The sequence below is a fragment of the Primulina eburnea genome, chromosome 3, assembly GCF_022965805.1.
Source record: "Primulina eburnea isolate SZY01 chromosome 3, ASM2296580v1, whole genome shotgun sequence".
In the NCBI taxonomy this organism is placed as follows: Eukaryota; Viridiplantae; Streptophyta; class Magnoliopsida; order Lamiales; family Gesneriaceae; genus Primulina; species Primulina eburnea.
Window position 1 is genome coordinate 8,029,053 of NC_133103.1, and position 27,894 is coordinate 8,056,946.

A 27,894-nucleotide genomic window follows, 5' to 3' on the forward strand; every position below is an offset into this window, starting at 1 on the left:
ATGTTGAAATATTTCCAGTTTGTCTTTTAAAAATTGAAACTTGATTTATTTCTCGATTCCATTAAAACCAACCGCTCCGACCTTTTTTTTTTTAATTATGTGAGATTTTTTAAAGTAATATTTTTAATTTCTCACATAATAATTTTTTTTAGAAAAAAGCTCCCTGCCATGACGAGTCAGTGCCCATATGGTTGGTTATCTTGGACAAAACCCGGACTAGCCTTCCAAGAAAAACCTTATAATTTGTAGAGAGAATCTTATGATAATTGGTCAACAAACGACGTTTTAACACGCATTGTTGATCAATTCGTTAAATTGAATCCAACCGATTTCCGATTTCGCCATCCGATTTGCATATGGCATCGGAGATCGAGGTAGTGGAGGAGGTGGGATCCGGAGATAGTCCCTCGAACGGTGGAAAGACGGCGGCTGTGCTTGTGGAAGATGAGAGCTTGAGGAACGACGTGTACACGGCGGCCGCTTATGGTGACATGGAGAAGCTTCAACGTCTGGTCGAGAGCGAGGGTGGCTCGGTCTCCGAGCCCGATGGCCTAGGTTATTATGCACTTCAATGGGCGGCACTCAATAATCGGACTGCCGCCGCGCGATATATCATAGAGGTATAGGAGGTTTTGTGCCTATTGTCTTTTTTTTTTGGGTTTGATTTGCAATTATTTCGACCTTGTTAGAGTTCAATTGGTAATGTGGTACTGGTTTTGCATCATTAGCTTGTTGGATTTGGTTATTTACAATGGATATAAGGAAATGGATTTGATGAAGTAATCGGTTGACTTTGGCAGGTATACTGAGTTGGTAAACTGTTTTCTAGGATGTGAAAATCTGCAAGTTATTTGATTGTGACAAATGATATACCTTTGGAGGAAAACCCGTGATCAAGGCATGTTTAAAATCATGATTCGTCCTTTCTGACTGCTTGCATTGATTGAACGTGAGTCTATAATGCATGCTCACAATTGATGGATCTTTAGAAACATTTTGAAGTATTGGAGTTAAATTTTTTATTGTATCCATTAGAGTTTTCTAGACTGACTAACTTGGATGTACTTGCAAGAATTGTAGAGCCCTTATCAGAGCAACTACTATTCAGATTAATAAGCATGCAAAATTAAACTTGATAACACGAATTAAACAACATAAATTAAATAACTTAATCATCTATAATCCAAACGAAAACATAACAATAATCTCAATGTTAGTCGTTAATACGACTATATCGAATTCATAATCCTGCACGAGAATACGAGAAACCAAATAAAACTTTAACTGGATCAACACCGAAAACCCAACTGCTCTAGCCACTGCTTGGTCGTCCGAACCGTCCATTATAGGACCTTTCTCATGGAATGAGTTGTCCAAGATGACAGTAGTCCAATACGAGAATGTACGAATATACAAACTTATATGATGCATTTGAAATGCAATATGCTTGGATATCAAGGATCAAGTCAAGAATCTCATGCTCAGTCTAGAGGCGCTTGAGTGTGTAGTGTCTGATATGTTCTAGGCATGTTCTAGATGTGTTCTCATGCTTAGTCTAGAGGCACACTCATCATCAAAACTGTGGACCTACAATGTCCAGGGTCATCAGAGCCCGCGAGTCTTGTCGGACACTGTAGCTCTTGATACCCAACCGTTCACAATACAGAGTAGGGCTGAGCGGTCCAAACAAATTAGGTATATCTCAAAAGACATCAGACCCAACGTGATATGTCATGCATAATATGTCAAAACAGTAAAACAAGTATCAAACAATAGATAAAAATGCATCATAAAAGTGTGCATTATACGTTTGGATGGATATCTCTGTCAGTACATCATGTGCCTCACTAAAACAATCTAACAGAAAGTCTACTCGTGTAAACCTGCGTCCGTTATCAGCCTGCTTATGACGTCTCGATCTGCGTGTCCTGGTTCACCGACCCCTCCTCGAGTCGACACTAGCCCCGAAGCTTCCCGACACTAAACTGCAGAGAAACTGGCTAAAAACCTAAGGTATATGGCTAAAACTCGAGAGAGAGAAACTGAGGAAAACGGTGTAGGAAACAAATAAAATCGACTTCTATTTATAAGTTACATTCGGACTAGTTCAAAAGATCCAAACCATAGTTATTTAAGGCTCAAGACGCACTAAATCACTAGGATATCATGGTGCCTGAGGCGCAATGCGCAAGGTGAAGTACACTTTATCATAGTAAATTGCATTTGACATAAACTTTAAAATTCAGTATACTAGTATTTAACCCGTGCGATGCACGGGATGATATTATTACAAACCAGTGAAAAATTAATAGACATTTAAATTAAAAAAAATAATATAATTATAAAAATAATTTTCGCTAATTTTAAAAAACATTCTTAAATACAACGCACATCTATTAATTTTTTTGACTAACAATAAGTGTCATATATCAACATTTTAGATTGTATTAGTCTATGATAATGACATGGTGCTTATCGTGTTTAGTGTATTGATGTCGACCATCAACATTAATACATATTTTTGAGAAGTTATATATTATTATTTTTTAACATGTGATATAAAAAAAATTAAATCTATCAATGAGAAATACTTTTTTTAAAATTCAATAATTTCATCTAAATCCACATTCACAAACAATTTTGTAACATGACACGTGTTTGACACATTTGAATGATAACAATAATTGTTTCATCAATATCTTTATCCAAATGAGTTGTGATTTTATGTACAAAATCTCTTAATAATATACACAATAACATATTATTTCTAAAGAAAAATGAAATATGCGATTCTAAATATATTATGTATAAATCAGATATTTATTTTATTAACATTTACTATTTTTATTCCAAAACAATGTCAATAAATTTTATAATGTGTCTCCTAATAAGATATGTACTTTATTTAGAATTGGTTTAATTATTTCCGTTATGAGATATTTTACACTATCATGTATCCGTGAACTTTGTAATATAGAAGAAAATTATCAATTAATAAATACGTAATAATTAAATTTTGTACAAATTGAAGAATAATATTTTTTTACTTCTCGATCGTGAAAGTCAAATTTCAAACTTAATGTCTCATTATTTCCATATGTAGGTAATTCATAACAATAAACAAATCTAAATTTAAACGAACATTACATCTTGGAAGGATTCAACTCAGATATGTTGCTAAAAAGATGGGTCATTTCAAAATTCAATTTTGGAGCAGATAAATTTAGTAAGATAAATAAAATAAAATTAGTTTTTAATATAATATGCAGTATTGCATTATTTATAATTTAAAATTTCAAATAAGACATCCCAAAAGAAAAAATTATACATTGGATACTTTTGGTAGAATTATATTATACATTAACTCTTTGAAATTATGGAAATCTCAAATTGCATGCATTGAGTGTCAAAATTTCTGATTTTTGAGGAAATTTAATGTTCATTAGAAACTCATTTGAATCTATATCTTTTAATATTTTTGGGCTCTCTTATTTGAATGTTTAAGAAGACAATTCAAGATATACAATATATATATGGTTTTAGAAAAAAACTACAATACATTAATTCTTTCAAATTAAGGTAATCACAAAATAATATGCATTTGAGATAAAAAAAAACATTTATGATTATTAAATGGTAATTTAATGTTCATTGAAAAACCTTGTTGTAGTGATAACTTTTAATACTCAACCAATTTTATTTTTAGAAAAATTAAATTAACTAATTAAATATTGTATTTTTTTTAGTAAGTAATTTGGACAGAAAATTACTTAAAACAATCATTTGTATTTTAAATTTATTTATACAGTTTTAATTAAATTGATTGATATAATCAATGCAAAAAATTTAATATAGTTTATGTTTTCCATAGAGATTAGTTTCAGTTTGAATAAAAAAATAAAAAAAACATATAAACATAAATTATATTCGAATTAATATAAAAATTAATTAAATTAAAAAATGATTTAAATGAATTGTTATAATCAATGCAAACAATAATTAAAGTTATCATTTATTGCAGTACACATATTTCAATATTCATGATATATCTTTCTTTTTTAGAAATGACATTTTGGCAGGAAATTACTATTTTTGACAAAAACTCTGCTTTTATATATATATATATATATATAAAGTGAGTTATATTATAAATCTATATTATTACAAAATTAAATATTTTTCTAAAAGATAGCAAACATTATAAATAAAAATTCATTAATAAATAATGTACCATAAATCATAACCAGAAAAAAATTTAATTATCTAAACTTCATTAGCAAATTCATTTTTAATTCGTTGGATCCCCAATCAATTCCTTTATAATACTTAATTAACAACTTTTTAATCATGTTTAATTAGTATTTCATTCAAATAAAGTATCGGGTCATTACAAGTATCATGAAACTTTCTGGAATCGCAAGAGTAAATTCAAGATTTTTGAGGAACATAGTCTTCACATTTTATTATTTTTCTTCTTTGTGGGAGCTACACACCTTAAATTTCAACTGCCCCAAAAATAGAAGGGGGAAATGTGGGGGGCAGTGGTTGATGACAAAAGTTAATATTTCAAAAGGACTTGGATTACAATTTAAATGGAAGAGTAGGACCGAGGATGTGGGTGGTGCACATTCATCATTTTTTGTTTTGCGTTGTTGTTTTGCCTTCTTGTAAATTGTTAAAAACTTGAGGTGTTCTGATTATTTTTTGTGGCGTGATTGACAGCATGGAGCTGATATTAATGCCCGTGATAATACAGGCCAAACTGCTCTGCACTGGAGTGCTGTTAGGGGTGCAATCCAGGTTGCTGAACTTTTGTTGCAGGAGGGTGCTCGTGTCAATTCAGTTGATTTTAATGGCTATCAGGTATACATTTAATCTTCTTGTTTTTATTGCAAGTATTTATTGGTTAATTTGTCTGAATAGATTAAAGGTTGCTCGGGCATCAAAATATTTGTTATAAGAAGTCTTCGCATCATGGAAACATTTTGAATTACTTTCAAATACCATTGTGTTTTTCTTTTATTTTTAGAAAGTGGTCTTCAGAAGAATTCATAATAGTTGAAACTATTATGATGAGAGGCTGCAAATTATTCGACAGGATTGAAACACTAGAACATGTTTTCCAAATAAAGATGTGTTTTTTCCTGAATATTTACTACTGGGAATTTGCCTGATTTATGCGCTAGTGGGTTGAATATGCTATTGGATTTGGTCTTGTTAGTTTGAACCTTTTGTCTTATTTATGCTATTTTTTTGTTAGTTACCAAATAAATTTGTTGTTTTCTAGCCTCCCAACCTTTTCCTGTGTATTACTGTGCACTTTCTTTATTTGCAGACAACACATGTTGCTGCACAATATGGTCAGACGGCTTTTCTTTATCACATAGTCACAAAGTGGAATGCTGATCCTGATATTCCTGATAATGATGGAAGAAGCCCTTTACACTGGTACTTGACAAATGTAATTGTCATTCTTTTGTTTCAGTAAATATTTGATTTGACTGTTTTTTCTCCTTTTATTTTATCTCAATCATCCAAGAATTTGGTTCTTAAAACGAGATGTCCGAGAACACAACAATTAATTTATGGGGGAAAAGATGTTACTTGCTTCAATTTTGTTGATCCTGGATGTGATTTCTGTGGTTCATTATGACTTTTGAGCATGTTATATTGAATTTGTGTTGGTAAGAAGGGACTTTAATTGCTGAATAACCATCCATATATTCTCTTGTTAATTGAATGTGGATAATAAAGTTGAGGAAAGCTCGAGAACGTAGCTTGATATGAATGATATGCACACTTCGAGTCTGTGCCAAACTCAAAAGAAAATTCAACTCAATATTTCTCAGTGATCCTCAAAATGGTTCTTTACAACTATATATCATTCTACTCTCAACTTTCTTCGCAAGAAATAAAATAACAAAAAAATGAAAAACATGATTATTTGAGACGATTAGCTTGTTACGCCTCTCCATGTGATATCGCTCCTATCACGAAATCTTTTGTCTATGCTGGTGTCCTCCTTCTCGAACCATCTCTCCCAGTTAATTGAACTGAGGCTTGAAAATAATTTGATAGGCTTCTTCAAGTTGGGCTGGTGCCTTTTTTAGTATTCCCTTTAATGGCCCAATCATTGATTTGTTGGTCTATTAAGGCTGGATCTGCATCTATTGTTATTATGCTATCATAGCTCAACTGCTCAAGTATACATGTTTGCTTGTTGAAAGTTTAACTTATATTTTCCTCCCTTTTTTAATCTTTTGGTGCCACAGTTAATTTTTAGTTCTAGCGTGTAATTGCTTTCTACGCGACTGCTTTTCCTCCTGAGCTAGACTGTTTAAGAACATAACTAGATGGAACTTTGAGCCATGTTTGGTAACAAAGGTACTTAATGACTCGCATTCAGATTATTAACTTGATTATGGTTTACTATCAATCTTAGCTATTGCTTTTTTTCCCCCGTTGTTTTCTGCTATTGTTATTATATGGTTTAATTGTAATCAGTGACTGTTGGATTAATTTAAGGATTGTGTGGAGTGATAGTCCTAAAGCTCGTTTGTAATGTCATAATCATGTCTTGAAGTTTCCCTCTCTAACTCTTGTGGCGATAAGATTTATTTTAAAGGTTGGCATGCTAAAATAGCTACATATAATTATTCTCTATTTCCCCATCTACTTTTATTCAAGCTAATGTCAGTGTGTTTTGAATGTGATTGATCTGAATTTTGAGGAATAATCAATTTTGGATTTCTTAATTTTTTGGCACTACTATAGGGCAGCTTACAAGGGCTTCGCAGATTGCATACGTCTTTTGCTATTTCTAAATGCATACAGGGGACGGCAGGACAAAGAAGGTTAGTTGAAATGCTTCACATGGTGTCATTTTATGCTTTTTCCATTTTTCTTTTAGTGCTACAAGCACATTATCCTGATTAAAAAGATTGTGATGCTTGTAGGTTGCACCCCCCTTCACTGGGTTGCCATTAGGGGTAATTTAGAAGCATGCACTGTTTTGGTACAGGCTGGGAAGAAGAACGATTTAATGATTACAGATAATACTGGTTTTACACCTGCTCAACTAGCTGCTGATAAGAATCACAGACAAGTCGCATTTTTCCTTGTAGGTATTTCGCAAACTATTTAATCATGTTTCGTTTTGTCAATGCTAGTTGTTGAGTTATTGACAAAAGTAAATATTCCTTGTCAAAAAAGAAGTTAACTATTCAAAAGTAAGAGAATTATGAGAATTTTAATCCTTTGGGCATTAGTTCATGATCTGTACATTCAAACAATTGATTTTTCTTTGTCTTTCTTACTACCTATTTTCCATTTAAGCTTTGAAACTCGAGATCTTTGTTTATATGCATGCTCCGGCATATTCTTATCAATTGGTTGAATTTGATTTGAAGGGAAACGCTAGAAAGTTGTTTGAGAAAAAGTGGGATAGCAACAGCTTGCTTGGCAAACTTTTGAAATTAGGACTTGCTCCTTTACTTTGGTGCATGATCTTTTTGCTGCTACTGACATATATCCATTCGGTTGTTACAGGTATTTCTCCTGATTTGTATTACCACCTGAATTGATCATTGCCCTTTCGGATGTAATTAGTACTAAAAAAAAATTGTTTGTGTCAGCTTCTAATTTGCCAAGATTAACTGCTGGTTTTGGTCTCATTGCTTGGATGGGTGTATTCTTGGCAACCTCTGGACTGATTCTTTTTTATAGATGTAGCAGGTAACTCTTCAGTTTGAATGTATAAATTTTTCGAGAGTGTTTATTAAATATTACTTTATTGCAAATAATCGGAGAAGTAGTTGACATGGGTAATGAAATTGTTTGTTCAGTTTGTTAATTAGGGCATGGTGGAAACTGGTCCATTTCGCTCACCAGCTGCAATATTTGATGCAAACAATCATTAGTTTCATTATAATATAAACCCTAACAGATGAAATTATACATCTGGCATTGAACCTTTGTTTAGTTGTATTGTTTACAATATTTGGTGAGAGAGGAATGCGATATTGTTTAGAAAGCTTCCATATGTTGATTAGTTTTTGGGCAGTAATTGTTGTGTAAGTTTATTGACCTTGTGATCATAGATATACTTTATGTTGGTGCTAAAATAATTATATAGTTAATTTGTTGTTGAAGTGCACTGAACAGCTGTTGATTTTGCGGGACAATATTTCTTGTTTATCTGTGTCAAATTCGAGTCACTATCCTTTTAGAATTCATTCTTCCCGATTGAACTTTATCCACTAACTTAACTCTGGACTTTCTAATTGTAGCAAGGATCCCGGGTTTATCAAAATGAATAGATATGATCAAGAAAACATGAAAGATGACGTAAGTCGCCCCACGTTCAGTTTAATCTCTTTCAAACATCTTCTTGTTCTCTAAAATTAACAAATATTTGAATAAAACTTTTTGATTTTGTTAGGAACCTTTGCTGAAGTTTGAGGTAAATAATCCTGCTTTGCTTGCTGGGAATTGGTCACAACTTTGCTCAACTTGCAAGGTACTATTTATTTCTTTCTGACTGCAATGTTACATACCCCTCCATTGAGTAGTCCCTGTTTAAATTATTTCTATACTCTATCACACCTTTTCTTTCCTTAATTAGATTGTTCGTCCTCTTCGTGCAAAGCATTGTTCCACCTGTGATCGCTGCGTTGAACAATTTGATCATCATTGCCCATGGATGTCTAATTGCATTGGAAAGGTGTTTTAACACTTTCTTAACTCTGTTTTATGCTGCTGCTGTGAATACATCTATGAATTTCTTGTTTGTGGGGTCAAATCATATCACAAATTATGTTGGCACTCTTTAATGGAATGATGAATTCAGGTCATTATCTTTATCATTGCAGCTTCTATTCTCATAAACACTTAAACATAAATGCATTAATTTACATTTCCCAAGTAGTTATTTGTTACATGTAATAAGAGAGTTGGAAACAAGGTGAGAATTTACTTGTGGTGGCCATACCCATTTTTGATTTTTTGAACAGAAAAACAAGTGGGACTTCTTCTTGTTTCTTGTTCTGGAAGTTGTTGCAATGCTGATTACCGGAGCAGTTGCACTTATAAGTGAGATTTGAATTTAAGCTTCTTTCCCAGTTAGCCTTATGATAAACCTTATTATTTCGCTGTATCTTTTATGCCGTTTTATCCACTTCTAGCATTTTCTTATCATTGCAGGAGTGTTGACTGACCCAACGGCTCCATCTACCTTTGGCGCATGGTTTAGCCATGCTGGTAAACAGCATGTTGGTGCTTTATCATTTTTTGTTGCAGACTTTTTCCTCCTTTCTGGTGTTGCAGTCTTGACTGTTGTACAGGCCTCTCAGGTACACTTCCAGAATCTGCTTCTATTTGCGGTTTTGCTTGTCAGTCGTTTTTCTTATGTAGTCTTCTTTCTCCGTTCATATCTGCATGGTCAGCATCTTTTCCGTGCACTTTGCGGACTTCGGGATTAACAGACATGCATTGGCTAGTTCATATATTATATGCTGGCATTTTTTTTTTCAATTGCATGGGGAGTGTCTTGATTGCCATTTTGATGTTAATCATTTGTTTCTCTGTTCAGGCCTTTCATATGCATTTTATTTGATTCCCGCTTTCTTGTATATAAGCATTCACGTTCACTCGATGGATAGAAGTTTGTATCTCCGCAAATTTGTATGTTCCACTTTTTTTTGGGTATCGTAAACTGTTATATCACAACCTCAATCTCTCTTGTACCGTTTAAATGATTGTTTAAGTATAGTTTACATTCCCAAAAAAGAACAATATTACGTTTGGCATTTTTATAACCGGACAAAAGGTAGTTAACTTTTGATACAGTCTATAGTTGACTCCTAAATGATTTCACTTTTCTGATATAGATTTCTCGCAATATTACAACAAATGAAATGGCAAACATGATGCGGTACAGCTACCTAAGAGGACCAGGTGGTAGATTCCGTAACCTGTACGATCATGGCTGTAAGAAGAACTGCACAGATTTCTTGATAAATGGCTATAATGAAGATATCGAGCGCACTGAAGAATCGGTGATTGAATCTGAAGGAATTGGGATGATGCACATGACACGAAATTCCATCCATTCAAATGGATCCATCGATCATGCTAGTCGAACAAATGGAAATGGCCAAGTAGTAATTGATGTAAATAATACCTCAAATTCGCTTCATGGTCATGTTCATTCTTCTCATTGTAGCCATGGCCGTAATCACAATAGAAAAACTGATTCGATTCCTTAAGGCTTGGGCGTTGGTTTAGCCCGAAATACTGCCCATTCTGCTGAGGTCTCATGACGGAACTTCATTGTATCAGTTTCAAAAGATGTCTGGGGGAAAAAGGATCAATTTTCACTGCTACGTCACATAAGAAAAATATGTGCTGCCCAGTCTACAAATGGCGATTTTGGTTTCTTTGAAGTTCTTGTATTTCTTATTTCCTTTATTGTATGAGAATGTTGTACAAGGTGCAATTTATGCGTACTTCTGATAGTTTACTATATCTACATAGGTACTATGTTGTACTGTGATGTTTGGGGTATAAGAAAATATGTTTCTATATTTTCCTTTTTCGGATGGTTTGCTAGCCTTTTCACCTTTAATTTAATTGAATTTTAAAACATTAAAATATGGAATTCTCTTAAATCAATTGACTTAGGTTAATATTTTACATTGCGCGATGATAACTAATAGTATTATCCACAAAACATAATTATTTTTTTTGAGTTCGATGAGGACTGGAACTTGAAACTTCATCTTAAATTTGAAACCTGGTGCTATATGAGTTATCGACTACTAGACATACTTTTCGAAAAGGTAACATGCATAAATTCTTTTTGTTTTAGCACTAAGCTAGTTATTCAACAGAACTATAATGCACAGTCACATTAAATATTTATATAAAAAAGAGAATTTCCTCCCCTAAACTTCTCAGTAAAATCTGTCAAATTTTCAGGGTTCCACACCATGCTTGAGTTGGACAAAAACATGAAACATTAACCACGTTCAAGTAAATTCAATCATGTTACCATGGAAGTATTCTGTCTACTAAAAAATTACTTGATGCTCATTTGAAAATTAAAAACTAGAAGGAAAAAAAATTAAAGTAAACCAAAGTCCATGATAACTAGACGCCTCTATCCATTGACAACTATTAAACTAACGTAAAAACCAAATTTCAATTACATTAATCTCACAGGCCAAACAATATCAATATAAGTTCTTCAAAAAAAAAACTGAGACATACAACCAAAACTATAGAAATTAATTTATATAAAAAAAAACAGTATATTTTCATGTTCTAAAAAATTACTGTGATGGGGAGAGGCCAAGATGATGCAGATATGGCTCCCTCGAAACTCATCTTACCAAATGTGAAAAGTAATCAGTTGATTGATTTTCCACTGTAATTCATCACAAAATGCCCCACCAGAAGAAGTAAACCTGCATGGAGATATTATCATCTAAACTTTACCAGCACCGACTAAACAAGAATACAGGAGATTTCCACATTAAACAAAGTTTGTTGTGTTTTATATATATCTAGCTGCATCAGATTCCTCATTCAAGAACGCATGTTTACGAGCTTTTGTAAGAATATATGATTTAACAAGCACATTGAATAAGCTGAACGCAGAAACTCACTTCTAATCCAATTCTCTCAAGCATATAGTTTTAATTGCCCTTTCAATGGTACTCCGAAAGCAGATAATTAATAAGTCATCCAGGATAGAATGGAGCCCATAAATCCAAAAATCCACATTTCGAGTATGAGTTAGACTGTAGGCATTTGAACCACGAGATGGTTCAATCATCATATAAAGTTTTCCTCTATCATTACATTCATAAACTTCAAATTGCCTCGTAACTAACTTTAGCACAACTTATTTTGTACTTTAGATTCGCCATCTAAGCTATATTACAAATAACTGGTAGGAATTAGCGATCATTCTATAGACCGTTTCAACAAATTTCTGGTTCTGTAACCAAAAGCTGTGGTAAATCCTTGAGGTCATATCTAGGGGTGTTCATCGGTCGGTTCGGTTTTCGGTTTTTTATTTCGGTTTTCGGTTTTACAAATATATAATCCGATATCCGAACCATTTTTCTTCGGTTCGGTTCGGTTTGTTTCGGTTTTCTACCGAAATGGTTCGGTTATTTCGGTTTTGATACAATTATTTAAATTAACAATATAAATATATTATAAAATATAATATGTTATCTTTTTAAATGATTTCTTTGTAAAATATTTAAATATAAAGTACAAATGAATTACATAAACAATAATCAACTAAGTATTATTCAAAATAATTCTTCATTCACTAATATCATCTCAATAAATAATATAAAATAAAATAACATTATTAATTTAATTAAATTTCGGTTTTTTCGGTCGGTTCGGTTTTGGAATTTATAATCCGTAACCGAACCAAATTAATTTCGCTTTTAACATTTATATCCGAATTATAAAATTCGGTTTTCGGTTCGGTTTAGTGTTCGGTTTTTTCGGTTTGGATTTTCGGTTTTTTCGGTTTTATCCGAAGTTTGAACTAACTAGTCATATCTCATGTAAATCTTTAACTAATGGAGAATTCAGGTCATTTCCACTTTTCTTATAGCTGGGATCCAACAGAAAAATCATATTATTGTAACATAATGGCTAATATCTTTATCTTACTTACCAGAATGCAATAAGCACAAATTCATGCCAAGGGATTCTCCCTAGTTTCGATTTCCTCTATGATACATCAATTTGAGCAGCTACGCATGTTCAAGGGCATAATAAAGTTTTGAAGCTCTTCTTCGAAGTAGTGGCTCTAATCGGAAACAAGGAATGCTGCTCTGCCACGTTTTAGCTTCATACATCTCATTCCATGCCTGAACAATCTCGTCAATATTAAATCCCAAGCCTGAAACCACATATAGATGTTAGAAAACTTTCAAGTAATTATTTAAATCAAAATATCCAACATCCTGAGATGCTAAGTCTATGCATCACCTTTCGATGTAGTGTCTATGGAGCAGTGATTCTTTATCATAACAGCAATATCAGTCGGAGAAGCTCCGGCAAGTTCAAATTTTTCAACAGCAACCTCCAAACATTCTTGCCACACAGGAAGTCCTAATTTGAATTCCATAATGGATCTTTCGTAAAGCATGGTACCCCAAATCACAAATATCTGCGATCTAACATTTGAAGCCTGCTCTGAGGCCTCATTTGCAGAAATATGTTTGAACAAGTTATCCAGTTTCATTTTCTGCAACAGGGTTTCAACTTTCTTTGGCTTGGACAGTTCATTGAGACGGCGTTCTTCCACATCTTCCCACATGAGCATACCCTTTTCCATGTTTTCCTCGGCATTGTTGTAAAGCTGAAGAACTTCTGTTGAAGGCCATGATTCTAGATCAATATTAGTACCTACTGCATAATACCAAGAAAGTTTGGCCTGCTCAAACTGTTGCTGCCCACAAGCTAGAATAGCCTCATAGAAATTTGGTTTAATTTTCAGCACCTCTTCATATTTCTTCCCGGCTTCTACGTACTCCTTCTGTGCCCAATCATACGCGCACTTGATCTGCATAAGAACAGATTCTCTAGAAGAATCCTCGGTAAAATAAACCTTCTTTCTTGCCCTGGACATGTGAACATTACCCCAATTAAACAAAGCCAAAGCTGCCAGCTCTTGGAATGTATCTGCCGCAGTGCTGAAAAGGTCCTGAGCCTCTTCACTAGTGATTGCCTCCTCCATAGCTTCAGAATAGAGTTTCATTCCAACCTCATGGAGATCTAGGTAAGAATCAATGTCAAACCCAGCATAGTTCTTGAAGAATTGAGCAAACTCAATGATCCAATCACTAATACAAGATGACTCACTCCGTAGCTCCTTTCTTCTTCCCACATGTCCATTTTCAGTAACACGTTTCATGTCAAGCTGGGCTTCTGTTTCAACCCTTTTAACCTTTTGACACGAGGGATCTTGGTCTGGATTAACTTCAAAAATATATAGTTTAACAGAACCATGTCCTGAAGCCACTTCAGCCCACCTCAGTTCTTCTGCGGTGGCAATTGTGACCAGGTCACCTTCTTCATCTTTATACTTGACGTGAACAGCTTTAGAGCTGGGAAACCGATCGGAAATAATTTCTCTAAGCTTCGACATGTTGCAGTTGACCGGAATCTGAGCCCATCTTATGTCTTCTCCAAATACCAATTTCACAGTTCTTTTAGGCTCTTCACCCACACCATTACTAACTTTCTCTTCCTCCACGACTAATTTGTCCTCAGCCTTCTTTTCATCAATACGTTCATCAGACTTCCTTGTCATAATAACATTATCAGTGTTTCTTTCTTCAATTTCTCCTTTCATTTCCTTCTCGTCACTTTCTTTCCCATCCTTATTTTCTTTCATCTTGTCATCAACTATCTTTTCCACTACATTGTTGCTTTTCTTTTTCTTAGTCTTCTCTTTGGATACCTTAATTGGAGGCGGAGGAGGAGGCTCAAGATATTCAGGTAACGGAATCAGGTCTATCGGAATTTCATTTGCTCTTGAGCCTTGTCTCTCTAGTGTGTTTTTCACCCTTTCTGCAATTTCACTTGCCATGATATTATTTTGTTCCATCTTCAATACCGTCCCAACATCTCTTAGTGCCAAATCTAGCTTATTCAATGCTTCATAACACCGAGCTCTCTTCAAGAGAGCCTTACTGTATTTTGGTGTGACCTCAAGGGCTAAATTGCATTCGTGGATCGCCCTTGGATACTCACTAATGCCTAACTGCATATAGCAAGCAGCCATATTACTCCGTAGATAGGATACATCAATATGGTTTCTTGGAAGCAATTTTATGGCTTTCTCATACTTTAACATTGCGCCTTCATAGTCCCTCCTCTGAAACAATCTATTGCCATCGTTCTTTAATTCTTGCGACATAGAAATAAATATGGCAGTGTCCTTATCATAAGCTCTTGGACTATTTTCACTAGCTTTACTTTGCCCCGAGTTGGATTCCCCTGATTTATCTCCCAAAGTTTTCTTGTTTGTTCCACCATGTTTCCCCATATTAAAATTCAAGATTTCAAACAAACAAAAACTAATTCAATATCTAACACCTATCTTACCCCTAAAGTTATACGGCCTTAGTCCCAATCGATTTTCTAAGAATAATAATTTGCTTGAAGTTTCCTATTAAAGAAGGATATTAAAACGAAATCAATCTGAAAAAATCTGAAGACTAATTTACCAATCAAATCCAAGCTTTATACTTTAGACCAAAAACCAAATGCAATAACACCTACACACCAATTTATATCCCAAAAAAAAACGAGAAACAAATCCAAATCTTCACCTGGAAAGCTCAGAAAATTGCCCCACAATCCCACAAACTACTAACACAGATACCAAGAAATGAACGATCCCACCAAAAAGTATTTTTCCCCCTCAAATGCCAATCTAGAAACGGTACAGATATAGAATAAACCTTAATTCAGCTGCAAGCAAAGATTGAAGATTGTAGCCCCCCTTCTTTTTAAAGGAGACAAAAAGATTGAAATGATTTGATTGGATGACGCAACTTCTGAAGGGGTCGATTCTCGTTCAAAATATTCTGGGATTTTCCAAGGGAAAAAAAATCAAAGGATTGCAGATGAACGAAAGGAAACCAATGATATTCACCAAGAACAAGAGCTCTGTAGCTGGCGTAAACACCACAAAAGGAAAAAGGAATGATATTATATACCATGTCAATACGCTGGAAAGGAACGAAAAAGGAGGTCTGCGGCATTTGTTTTTCATAAATTACTACAAAATCGAAAGTGGGATTCTTGATTTTAAATTTTCGGGAAATTTTCACGAAAAATATTTTTGTAACGAGAGACGACAAATAGGACCGACGGGGTTTCCGTGTATTCCAAGATTACGGGTAAGTTTCGTTGGCAACTGTCAGGTTTGGTTTGGTTTTGACTCTCCGTCCTTGGCCAAATGCCTCACCAACAATTTCAGCTGTCTCTCATCACTTGCTTGCCACCTGTTTTTTTCCCACAGGAAATATAATAATAATTTTTATTGTTGTAAATATTAAAAGATATCTGAAATAATTACATTGAAAATGAGAGGGCGTGACTCCATCGACCAGACATATAATTTGTTTTCTTAACGAACAAGTCTGATTCACTGTTAGAAATAGAAAAATAAAACGACAAAATAATATTTTTCTAGTAATTAAAGAGAAGCATATTTCAAGGAACTCCAGATGGTTGCAAAATGAAATGCTCTGGTTAAAGGACAGACAAACAAAAATGACTCAAACTCTCAATACTTCGAAAATTCAACTTATCTCTCAAAAAAAAAAAAAATTAAAAAACCAGTCTGTCCTACACCGTGATCAACCAATTGCTCATCTCGTCAAGACGACCACCAACCCAGATATTATTAGCACGTTGTTGTAGTGCTTGAATTGTGGGAGTCAATCCACATACATGGCTACAAACGGGAACAAAAAATTTGAGAACGTGTTGTTTGGGCTGAAAGATTATATTAAGATTACTTCATCGATAATCTCGTCTACAACGAAAAAGATTTTCGAAAGCGATTCCGAACAAAGAGACCTTTGTTTTTGCAAATTGTGAAAACTTTATGAACTAATGTGACTTACTTTGTCCGATGTATGGACGCGACATGTAAGCTCGGATTGTTATCATTTCAAAAGGTTTAGACTATGATCCGACTGATTTCGTAGATGTTGCACGCGATGTTGTTGACGAATACTTGAGAATTGGTACATCGATAACACATACCGTGAGATATTCATCTAGCATGTGAAGTCCAACTGATTTGGTTTATATAATGAATGATTGTGGATGACAAAAGTGATTAATTGTTAGAAGATCTTGATTTCCCCGCTTGAGATGATGAATATATGTCTCATATGTTTATTTTCAAGATATCATACCATATGATTCAACGTTTTTTTGGAGCGAATTGTCGACATTCAGAACCAATTGCACCACAAACTTAAAAAGAACTTGATCAAAAATAGTGGAATTCATCCACTTTTTAATTGTATATTTTAGTTTATTATTATTATGTGTAATTTTTAATTATGTTTTAAAATTTTACTATGTATAATTATATTTTTTAGTTATGTTTTAGTTATTATTTTTAAATATCAAATTCTTAAATTGAATAAAAAAAAAATCATAATTCAACGTAATCTCACAACTGTAGAAACATGAGATGGTATTATAACACTCACATCATCAATTTCATCTCTTCATTGAACATGCTCTTAATCAACATGTCAAGACGCATTTGCTGTATTTAATTTTTCAAAACAAGCAAGGTTTGCTCAGACCTATATTAAAATTATATTAAAAAAGCATATATTAAAATATCTTTTTCATAAAATAAAAATAAAAAACAAATCTACAAGAAGCAGAATTAGTTAGCAAAAGAACAAATAGACAGGTTGTAATGGTGATTATATTAGAAAGGTGCTACGAACATGGCTTGTGCCATACAAACGATTCGTGTGATCCCACGTTGTTCAACTTTACAAAAGGATGGCCGATTCTCTAGAGGAATGTTAGGAGACTGTGTCGGATAATATTTTCTAAAAAAAAATAATAATAATGTGGAGTTTTAATAAAATGAGTTCGAAATATAAATAAATCATTTCATTAAAACTCTTAGATCCAGCTCTAACATTTTGTAAATTTCATTTATTTACATTTTCATGCATATTTTGTTGAAAATAAATTGATAAATGTGTGAGAATTGAGTTGGAGACTCGAAGGTATTCTAACGAGGTAGTATAATCCATGCTTGAGTTTACCAATCCCCGTGATCTTCCCAGTCAAGAATTCCTGAAACACGCAAAATGTAGGATAGAAAGTGACGCAACAGTTATTGTCTTTGGTAAATTGGGATATGGATAAAAGATTAAAATTAAAATCAGGAACATGAAGAACATTTGACAAAGTGCAAGAGGTGGATAAGTGCATTGAGCCACGAGATAAAATGGGCGCAGATATACCATTTGGTAAACGAACAGATCCAGTAGGTAGAGGACATGTTTGTGAATTTTGCAAACCATTAGAAGTTCCTGTAATATGAGCATTCGCACCAGTGTCGAGAATCCAATCATTGGCTTCAGAAATAGACATCAAGCTAGTGATATTACCTGCCAAATTTGCTGTAACATCATTTGATACAGGTGAATCCTCAAGCAGACGTAAGATCTGGTCATACTGAGAAGGTGAAAACATGACACCAGGAGACTTCACTGATCCAGATTCAGTAGAAGGTGCCTGTGAAAATGATGAGTTACTAACAGGAGCCTTAGGCGTGTGATGAGTTGATTTAAAGCTCTTGACTGGAGGAAACTTCTTATGCAGTTTGTGGCCAGGTGGATAACCAATTAAGCGAAAACAATGGCTGATAGTATGGCCTGGTATATTGCAATTATCACATTTGACATTATCAAAACGTTTAGAATTTGAATAAAACGCTGTGGTCGGAGCATCAGCAATTGAATGTGAAGAAATAGCATTGCGATGAGTTTCCTCTTGACAAACAAGTGAATAGGCTTGATTTACCGAAGGCAGGGGATGGCACCATAACTCTCATTCAAACCCATAAGAAATTGAATTAAGCGTTGATGTTGATCATGCTTAACATATTCCATTGATGTTGGACACGCACAGGATGGCAAGACCACTAAAGAGGCGTATTCATCCCATAGTTGCCTGAGTTTACAGAAATAGACAGGGATTGTGGAAGAGCCTTGAGAAAATTGAACAATTTCTCGGTGAAGAGCATAGATCCTTGAACCACAAATTTTATCAAACCGCTCTTTGAGATCTGACCAAACGCTTGAAGCATCTGTCGAGTAAACCATCCCATAATGAATTTGTTTGGAAACGGAAGATAGAATCCAAGAGAGAACTACCGCATTACATCTTTCCCATTGATATAGAGTCGGCGAATCCGCAGCAGGTCGCTTACAGTCACCAGTAACAAATCCGATTTTGTTCTTCGCATGTAAAGCTAGTCGCATCGCACGATGCCAAACTCCATAATTCTCAGTGCCAATTAATGGATCAAGCACAAGAGAGATCCCTGGCGCATCGGAAGGATGCAAGTATAGAGGATCGTTGAAGCTGAAATTTGAAGGATTTGCCATTATTGCAGCAACAGAGATCGAAATTCACCGAAAAAATTGAAGAAGAACTCGATCACCGAACTGAAGATGAATCAATTTGCGGAAGAAATAAGCTCTGATACCATGTTACAGTGCATACAAGTACTCGAGATGAAAGGCTCCCAACAATATGTGAGAGGCAGAGAAAATATTATTTCATTAATGAATGAGTTGAAAAGTTTCTGTACAAGTATTTATAACCCTAACATTGACTTTGCTAACAGACTAACTAAAAGACAAGTAAGTAAAGGATATTAATAACAGAACTCAACCATCAAAGTCCACATGGAATAAAAAAATCTTCCTATGTCTTTTATCATATAATCTTATGAATCTTTTTCGTGAGACGTCTCAATATGATCCATATTTTATTACTTTTAACATAAAATGTGATATGTTTTTTATGAATCAGATATGGTGATTATATATTCTTATCACAAAATTGACCCGTGAGACGTCTCACAAAATTTTTTGTGCATTCTAATTTATGTGGATTTTTTTTTTATTATACAGATATATACGAATTATGATGAACCCTTATCTTCATTGTTTCGTAAGTAAATTATATATAATTGGACTTCTACGCCATATATATTTGTGAGTAGAAAATGTTATACAAATTAGTGGAGATTTTCATTCTGGAAGAGATAGATTTCATGCCGTGAAAGAAAATGGAGAAAAATTAATAAGGTCTAAATAAAAATTAATAATTGTCAACACCCAAAATAATATTTTTTATATATATTAAAATAAAATAATTTAAAACAATTCGTTCCCGATGAGCCTTGATGATGATGGATTTATTTGCACATAACTTCATACAAATTTAAATTTCAAAATATCAAGATATCTATATTTCATAAAATATTACCCATTTGTTTATAAAATCCTTTATTTATATATATATATATATATATATATATATATATATATATATATATATATATTGTCGGTGCAAGCCTGTGTTTTTTTTGCCTTTACTTTCACGTCATAAATTGTGGTTGGACCTCCTTTTTGTGATATCTTGCTTGCAAGCCAACTACTCTTTCTTTCTTTTTTAAGAAAGTATGCCAACTATTCTTATGTGCTTTTTTTATCTTTTCAATTTTATAAATTAATATTTTTGTTTTTAAAAGCAATTCTACATATATTTTTGTGTATTTTTTTCCAAGTACCCTAAATTTTATATTTAGCCAGTCAATGATTGTATGTTGCCTATTATCACACTAGCCCGTTGTAATTTTTTCAATAAATGAATTAATTAAACAATATTTTGATTTTTTTTCTCATCGAATTCACTAATAATATATACTGATTTAGCTCAGTTATGATCTGGTTAACCCCAATTAAAATTGGTATATATCAGGATTGGTTCAATTTTTTTCATTTTTATGTCCGGAAATAAAATAGAATAACATAGGATTTGTTAACAAATCAGTCGTTTTCTAAAACAGCAAACAAAGTATATATTAAAATAAAATAAAAATAGGAAATAAAGTTAATATAAAAAAGTTTTTATTTATTTATTTATTTAACAATCTATACAGATGGGAAATTTGTGCGAGAAAATCCTGTAGTAGACAAGACATAGCAAATGAGACCCCATCTTTTTGCTATTATTAAAACCAATTTCAGAACCATCCATGACTCATGAGTGCAGGCTATACATAGTTGTGTCAAAGTAGAACAAGTTATAAAAATTCTCAGGTCTATGTAAAAACTTTTACCACATTTTCAGCAGAATTTAACAATGCCAAGTACTCGTTTATCGCCTCACCTTCTATTGTAACATCAATATCATAGTCGGAATATGCATCTGTGTTGTGCAGTTCTTCTGTTAGTTCACCTTCCATCTCCATATCCCGAACCTTAAAATCGTCGTCGTTTGATGTACCTCCAGAGCTGCTGCCTATATCATTGGATCCTAAGTTTTCCGTCTCATGAGCATTCTTTGGTGGAACAGAAAGATTTATGCCTGATGCATCTGTGGTACTTCCGTTCAGTTGTCCGAGTAGATAGTTTAATGCCTGCTCTTCATTGCTAAACTTGTGAAGAGCTTCGTCCACTAATAAGAGTAAAAATGAAACATTAATAAAAATATATTCCATGCAACACATAATATATGGCATGATAAAGAAGCTAGATTGCACGGCACTGAATCTGCCTTCCCCCTGTTACTAATCCTTGTTTAGCCCATACCTACGCTAATGGGAAGGTAACTCGAGTAGAAAAAGGTTGAAAAATAAGTGTTCAACGCTTCTGCATCCTAGGGTCAACTTTGCAACCCTTAAGAATGAACTAGAATAAGATAGGGGACCAACAGTTTATATATTTCGCAACTTAAACATGAAAAACAATATACCAAAATTTATCATAGTTATTGGGGTCGAATGAATGATTCTTCTGCATTCCCTCCATTCTATCGAGGATCATTTATAAAAGCCAAATAAATAAACTTCGGACCTTGATATTGCCGTCTTCCTCAGTTGTCGTTCACATTAGTTCCATTATTTAAACTCATTTGTCTACACTGGGGCATATGCTAGTACTCATCTCTTCCCTCAGCATAAAATAAATTTATCTGCATGGAGGCGCTTCACAATTGCCTTAGCTTTGAATTTAACCACAAGAATGTCTTTACGGAAGCCCTGTGCTTTTTCTCAACTCTGAATAATGTTAATTTTGATTCAGGCTTTTTCATTAAAATGAATTTTTACTCTTTCTCAGCATGTATTTCTACACGACTAAAATTCTGTTCTATATAATCTCTTCTCTGAGTATGACTCAAGTTGTTTCGATAACACAACACTGATTTTCTTTTGTGATCCCATGAACCAAAGACAACAACTATGCAGGATCTCATATTGTGTACCTCTGGATAATTATACATCATTCAAAAAAGGCCAAGAACATAAACAAAGAATCCTTTGATGCAACATATGATTTGAAAACTATGTATATTCTCCTGTATTAGTTCTCATATTGGGATCTGTAACGAATTTTAGATACCTGATGCACTCGTGAAACCCATGGATAAAAGACTTCCTCTAGCAGCAGCTTCTGCTTGACGCGACCTTTTCCTTTTCCTTGATATAATTTCATTCTGCACATCCAAACAAAAACAATGGTTGGAATTCAGGAGAACAAAACTGAAACATTAAACAAGCGAACTGACTTGTAAAGCAGAATTTGTTTCAGGGTTTGTCAAGTCATCCAAAGCCTTCTGGGTATCATTTTCATTTCTGCGAAGGGCCTCTGCAGCAAGATCTTTCTCAAACCTGTACATCAGAAAATTTCAGAAATACATCAATGCTTATGGCAAAAACTTGATAATTCCATGAAAAGCGCAAGGAAAATGTAGATTCACAAGAAAGCGAAAATCACCGGTTAAAGGCCACATTTGTAATGGTTTGTCAGTCAACCGAATATGCAAATGAACCTCTAAATCTACAACTATTCTTACTTCTCACTTTGCCGACAAATCTTACCCTATGGAGACCAATTCATATACTTTCTGGAGATCCACTGCTTTCTTAAGAGGAGTCACTCCATATTGTTTTTGCTCCCTGGCATTGAATTCTAGTCAAATAAACATTGCACTGTGTAGGACATAAGATAAAGCGTGATGATTATATTAAACATGTTAAAACTCACAGGATTTCTTCCTGTCTTCTAAGATTCTCCTCACGTTTTTTAGCCCTTTTTGCCTTTTCCTCAACAAGAAAATCAACAGCACTTCCAACATCCAAGTTGTTCATGCGCAGGGCCCTCTTTGCTTCACGATCTTTATAACCCATGCTCATTAGAAAAGACAGGGTTTCATCAGGAACTTGAAGCTGAAACAACACACGTGTTAATGTACCGAAACAACAATTGGTTCTGGAATGAAGCACATAAGAACTCATAATGAAGAATGGAACATGGAATATCAATCCACCGTATACCCCTTGACTACAAAATTTTAAATTTACACGTCAACAGAAATTCGAACAAGAAAATGCTTTCCATAAATGAATTTAAATAAAATTGCATTTAGTTTGTTAAGAAAATAATGTGCAACTATATGACTAAATTGGAACTCATTAGAAAAAGTCAGAAGGGAACCTTTCCTTATCTCATTCTTAGGGGAACCTCAGGTAAAAATACAATCAATAGTAAATCAAATTTCTCTGAATAAATAAAGATGGATTGACACGAGTAAAAATTATTTATAAAATCACAGGCGGTGTACAAGAAGCAACAGACTATGGTCAATTAACCTGGAAAAATTTAGCCTGCGCAGATGTCAGGAAATCTTTTGATTTTTGCAACTGTCCACCGTGATATGCGACCACTCCTTCTAGCAACTCCATTCTCAAGTGTCTACAGATGAATGATAACAACATAAACCTTGTTTATTGCAACAACTACTTGCAATGCTAAAGGTGATCCATGACTCACAAGGCTAGCTCGGGAAAACGACCTCCTTGGAGAATCCTCAGGCGAGCAGATTCCTTTCCATGAGAACGCTCAATGCCTTCTCTGGCTTTTGCGAGGCGGATACCTGCTACGGAAAGCCAACTGATATCTCGGAGCATAAAATAGCACCACACCATGTCTATTTGAAGAATTGATACGTTGTCAACCATCTGGAGGTCCAAAAACAAACCACAAGCATAAAGTTGTTGTCTAAATGTGCTCCAAAAATAATTTGGCTGATAATTTCGTTTCAATTCTTTCCACAAACTAAGGTGCTACAATAGCTAAAGACAAAATGACCCAACTATTGTTTCAAATTTTCAGTTGATCCACATTGTGTTGGAGATTGAAAAATGAAAAAAATGGGATAAACTGAGACTTCTTTCGATATGATTGCAAACAATAGATCCACTAGACAAGCATCATAACTGATGATTTTTGAGAATGACAAGGACTGGAAGGATTTGATTCTCTGAAATTTAGTTTGAGAAAAAGAATGAGAAGTTTCTTTGTTACAATTACTAAAACGACGATGTCTCACCTCGACAAGCTTTGGGTCGCACAGAGAAAAAGCCTCCTACAAGAACGAAAAGGTTGTCGCATTATCAGGAGATATATGAAAAAATTTATAGACAAATAACCCTACAGGGATTGTGAAAATTCTAATGAAATCGACAACTTTGCCAGGCAATACAGAAATAAATAGACAAGCCAACAACATCAAGAAAAGGCATGCATAAAAACAAAAGCTAATTGTTGAAACATAAAAGCATCATTCCGGATAGCATGAGTTGAAAGTTACAGAAGCCTGGTTGCCGAAAGAGTATAAATATCTTAATCTAAATTTAAGAAAATCCATAACAAGGAAAATTAAGCTACATCAACCAACCTAGTCATTTTATATATGTTGTAAATCAAAGATGATATACTCCAATTGGATTTGATATTATTATATTTTTTTGTAATTTACATGGAGTGATTTCTCATGCAATGTTTATCTGTAAGATGTTATCTCAAACTACACGAAAGCGTGATCTTTTGTTGAATAATAACAGTGATAAGAATTTTAGCATTTTGAAATTTTTTCAGTGGACATTGGCAACATAACTGACCACTTTGATCCTGTGTTATGCCCTCTTGTCTCTTCACCGTGTTCATATTATTTCAAAATGAAACAACATAATAGAGCAGGAAAGATAAAAGTCAATGGAGGCCAAAACTGAAAAAAATATTTGACCGGGGTCAAATAATAAACAAACACCCCAGGTGTATGACCATACAATCCTTAATATTTCTAAATCCAGAAATTTTAAACCATTCTTGCAAATGGAGAATATACTTTACATATCATCCTTTTCACATATGATTATGGTTCATGTTACAGTTGTATCATGCAATTCCCAAAGGACGCATTTGGACCGAGTAATTTGAAATCAAAGATTTCAATCTATTTTAGTTGTTTGAATGCTAGATAGATTTCAAATCACCTCTTACATATTTAATATTAGATTTCAAATACATTCAACAAGATTGATCTCGTTTAAAAACTCAAGCTCCATATTCTTTCCCCAAATCAAATTCCTTCGCCAAAAACAAAATTTTCAATTTCAATGCATTCACAATGAATTTATTATCTTTCACATTAGGTTTTTAGACACTCACCTCACCAATGGTGAGGACTTCCAATGCATCTCTATATTGTTGCTTTCGTATCAGTGCTTTTCCATTAGTGTGAAGCATGAGTCCCATCACTATTGCCCTGCCACAAAGAAATTTCAAGTTTTAAGATTAAAGAAGCAACAGAGATTTAACTCATTTAGCAACAGTTTGATCTCATCATCCACATACATTCAAAAACCATATCAGATACAAACACTAATACACTAGCTTGGAGTACACTCGTACCGTTGGTCAGTTTCAGATCCCAACTGCACTTTTTCCCCACTCTGATTTTCCAGCTCTAGATTGAAGTCTCCATCAGGTAATGAACCATCTACATGTCTACTGGCCAAAGACGTAGCAGCAGCCCTGTGATGTCACAAAGAAAGCGAGAAAAATGAATGCAGAATAATGCCATGAATCACAAGACTGATCGTTCTGGATATCAAATTGTGGTTGAACTTAATATGATAATTGTTGAAAAAACTGGTAAGAAAAACACTACATCTTAAAACTATAACCATGACCAGAAAAAAAGAAAATTAGATTTTTCGCTCAATAATTATGCACCTGAAATTTCTTAAGACCCAATCAATGCAAATTTATATTCTATCCCAAAAGTATCAAAGGCCCTGTTTAACATACATCTATCACACTAAAATTTGGCTCATAGAAAACTAACAAAACCCCAGACAAGGGCAAGAATCAAAAGCAAATTTGGCCGCCCAATACATCCACAAAATCTGAAACCATAGTGAATTTTATGGTAAAATTTTGAGATAAGATAATTGACACTTATATATGCAATTTATCACGAGCTCGTGACCAAAATCGCAGAAAATAACAAGTGTTCACCACTATGAGCTAACTCTGGAGTCAACAGGCAATTCAGTATTAAGTCACAGCATGATACTGAAAAAGAGGGGGGAAATAGGCAAAACTCCTATTCACTTATTCAAAGACATAGACTGATACACCAATATCAGATGGAGAAATGCCCAAAAATAAACGATTCAAGCTCAGACTCAGAGACACTGGAGTAGCATTTGGTATACAAATTTCTCCCAGAATCACATCATATATCAAGAAACCATCAATCATACCAAGTTCAACATTTACAAAAACCAACAATAACCACAAGTTATGCATTTATCCTTTACACGGCCACAATCCATCCGCAATTCAGTGAATTGTGCGAGTTATACGGCAACTTGATTGTTTACAAACCACTTTGATCATTACAATACACAATTAGAAAATTCGAAGAAGCCCAAGAAGTACGACCAAACGGACACAAGCACAGCAACTAAGTCCAAAAATTCAGGAAAAAAATATAGGAAAGATTCTTCAAGAGACAATCTGCTATGATTATGCAATCAGAAAAACAAATAATCAAAATTCCAATACTCCAAATAACCCAAGATCCACACACATAGAAAAAAGGCACAACAATTACAAGTACACACTAACTTGAGCCTGGAAAGTTTGTTGGCGCGCTCTTCCTCGGCCAAGAACTCATCTTTTTGAGACTTCCCGACTTGATCAGAAGAAACCTTGGAAGCAAAAATCTTGGCGTTGTTTTTGACACCCAATTGGATCAATTTCTCCGAGCCATCACCATCTCTGAGCATTTTCCCCCCGCATATGAGGTTTATGGAGTGAGGCCCACCGCAGTTTGATCGGTTTGCCACTTCTTCTCTCAACATGGCCACTGTCCAGCCATCTAGTTCCACTTCCAGCACCCCACTCCACGCCCCACCAATTCTCAGTTTCCCGAGGCCCATATTTGCTTCTTTTCAACTGTGAAGTATTGTGATTTCGAACGATGACGGGGACTACGGGTGGATTATATATCTGATTGTGTAAATTTATGCGAGTCTTGGTCATTTTTCTTGGGGACTACGGCTCGGATAGTTTTGGTGGGGTCGTGGACATCAATAAATTAATATTTAAATGACAAAAATTTGTGTGAGACGATCTCACGGGTCGTATTTGTGAGACGGATCTCTTATTTGGGTCACCCATGAAAAAGTATTACTTTTTATGCTAAGAGTATTACTTTTTGTTGTGAATATGGATAGGATTGACCCGTCTCACGGATTATGACCCGTGAGAATGTCTCACATGAGACTCACTCTATTTAATAATGTTCATTAAAATAATTTTTTTTTGGCAAAAACTTGTATGAGACGGTCTCACGGGTCGTATTCTGTGAGACGGATCTTTATTTGGGTCATCCATGAAAAAGTATGACTTTTTATGCTAAAAGTATTACTTTTTATTTTGAATATGGGTCGGGTTGATCCGTCTCACAGATTAAGATCGGTGAAACGATCTCACATGAGACCTACTCTTTTTTTTTTGGGTTTCATCATTCTAAATTAATAATTTTGATATATTAATAAGATAAGTTTCAAAAAAATTCTTATAAATTTATGTAAATTATTCTCACGTTATAAAATTAATTTTATTTTATTATTTACGTATAAAGGATTTTTCTTTTTATATTAAATCAAGGAATATGATATGTACATTAAAAAAAACACAATGATTT

The 27,894-nt window shown here is 34.1% G+C and overlaps 3 protein-coding genes across 4 annotated transcripts; 1 reads left to right on the forward strand and 2 right to left on the reverse strand.

Moving 5' to 3' along the window:
• Positions 1–173: 173 nt before the first annotated feature.
• On the forward strand, positions 174–10,583 carry LOC140825963 (protein S-acyltransferase 24-like). The gene is made up of 13 exons (XM_073188025.1): positions 174–620; positions 4,723–4,863; positions 5,336–5,448; positions 6,775–6,854; positions 6,957–7,120; positions 7,410–7,548; positions 7,635–7,734; positions 8,289–8,346; positions 8,441–8,518; positions 8,624–8,722; positions 9,012–9,090; positions 9,202–9,350; positions 9,888–10,583. Exons 1-13 carry the CDS (start codon positions 357–359, stop codon positions 10,263–10,265), a joined length of 1,842 nt encoding a protein of 613 aa, XP_073044126.1. The 5' UTR covers positions 174–356; the 3' UTR covers positions 10,266–10,583.
• Positions 10,584–11,122: 539 nt separating this feature from the next.
• LOC140825964 (protein PHOX1-like) lies at positions 11,123–15,963 on the reverse strand. 2 transcript variants are annotated; one of them, XM_073188026.1, is made up of 3 exons: positions 13,021–15,962; positions 12,704–12,931; positions 11,123–11,465 (listed from the first exon to the last, which is right to left on the reverse strand). In XM_073188026.1, the coding sequence occupies exons 1-2, from the start codon at positions 15,083–15,085 to the stop codon at positions 12,783–12,785; spliced, it is 2,214 nt and encodes a 737-aa protein (XP_073044127.1). In that variant the 5' UTR covers positions 15,086–15,962; the 3' UTR covers positions 11,123–11,465; positions 12,704–12,782. The 2 variants fall into 2 exon arrangements, with proteins under 2 accessions (XP_073044127.1, XP_073044128.1); XM_073188027.1 differs by having other exon boundaries at positions 11,397–12,026; positions 12,573–12,931; positions 13,021–15,963.
• Positions 15,964–20,811: 4,848 nt separating this feature from the next.
• LOC140825965 (uncharacterized) lies at positions 20,812–27,207 on the reverse strand. Its single transcript, XM_073188029.1, has 11 exons — positions 26,811–27,207; positions 25,587–25,709; positions 25,344–25,440; positions 24,223–24,258; positions 23,664–23,851; positions 23,483–23,585; positions 22,878–23,059; positions 22,712–22,789; positions 22,399–22,501; positions 22,233–22,326; positions 20,812–21,288 (listed from the first exon to the last, which is right to left on the reverse strand). Exons 1-11 carry the CDS (start codon positions 27,122–27,124, stop codon positions 20,933–20,935), a joined length of 1,674 nt encoding a protein of 557 aa, XP_073044130.1. The 5' UTR covers positions 27,125–27,207; the 3' UTR covers positions 20,812–20,932.
• Between the last annotated feature and the right edge of the window lie 687 nt (positions 27,208–27,894).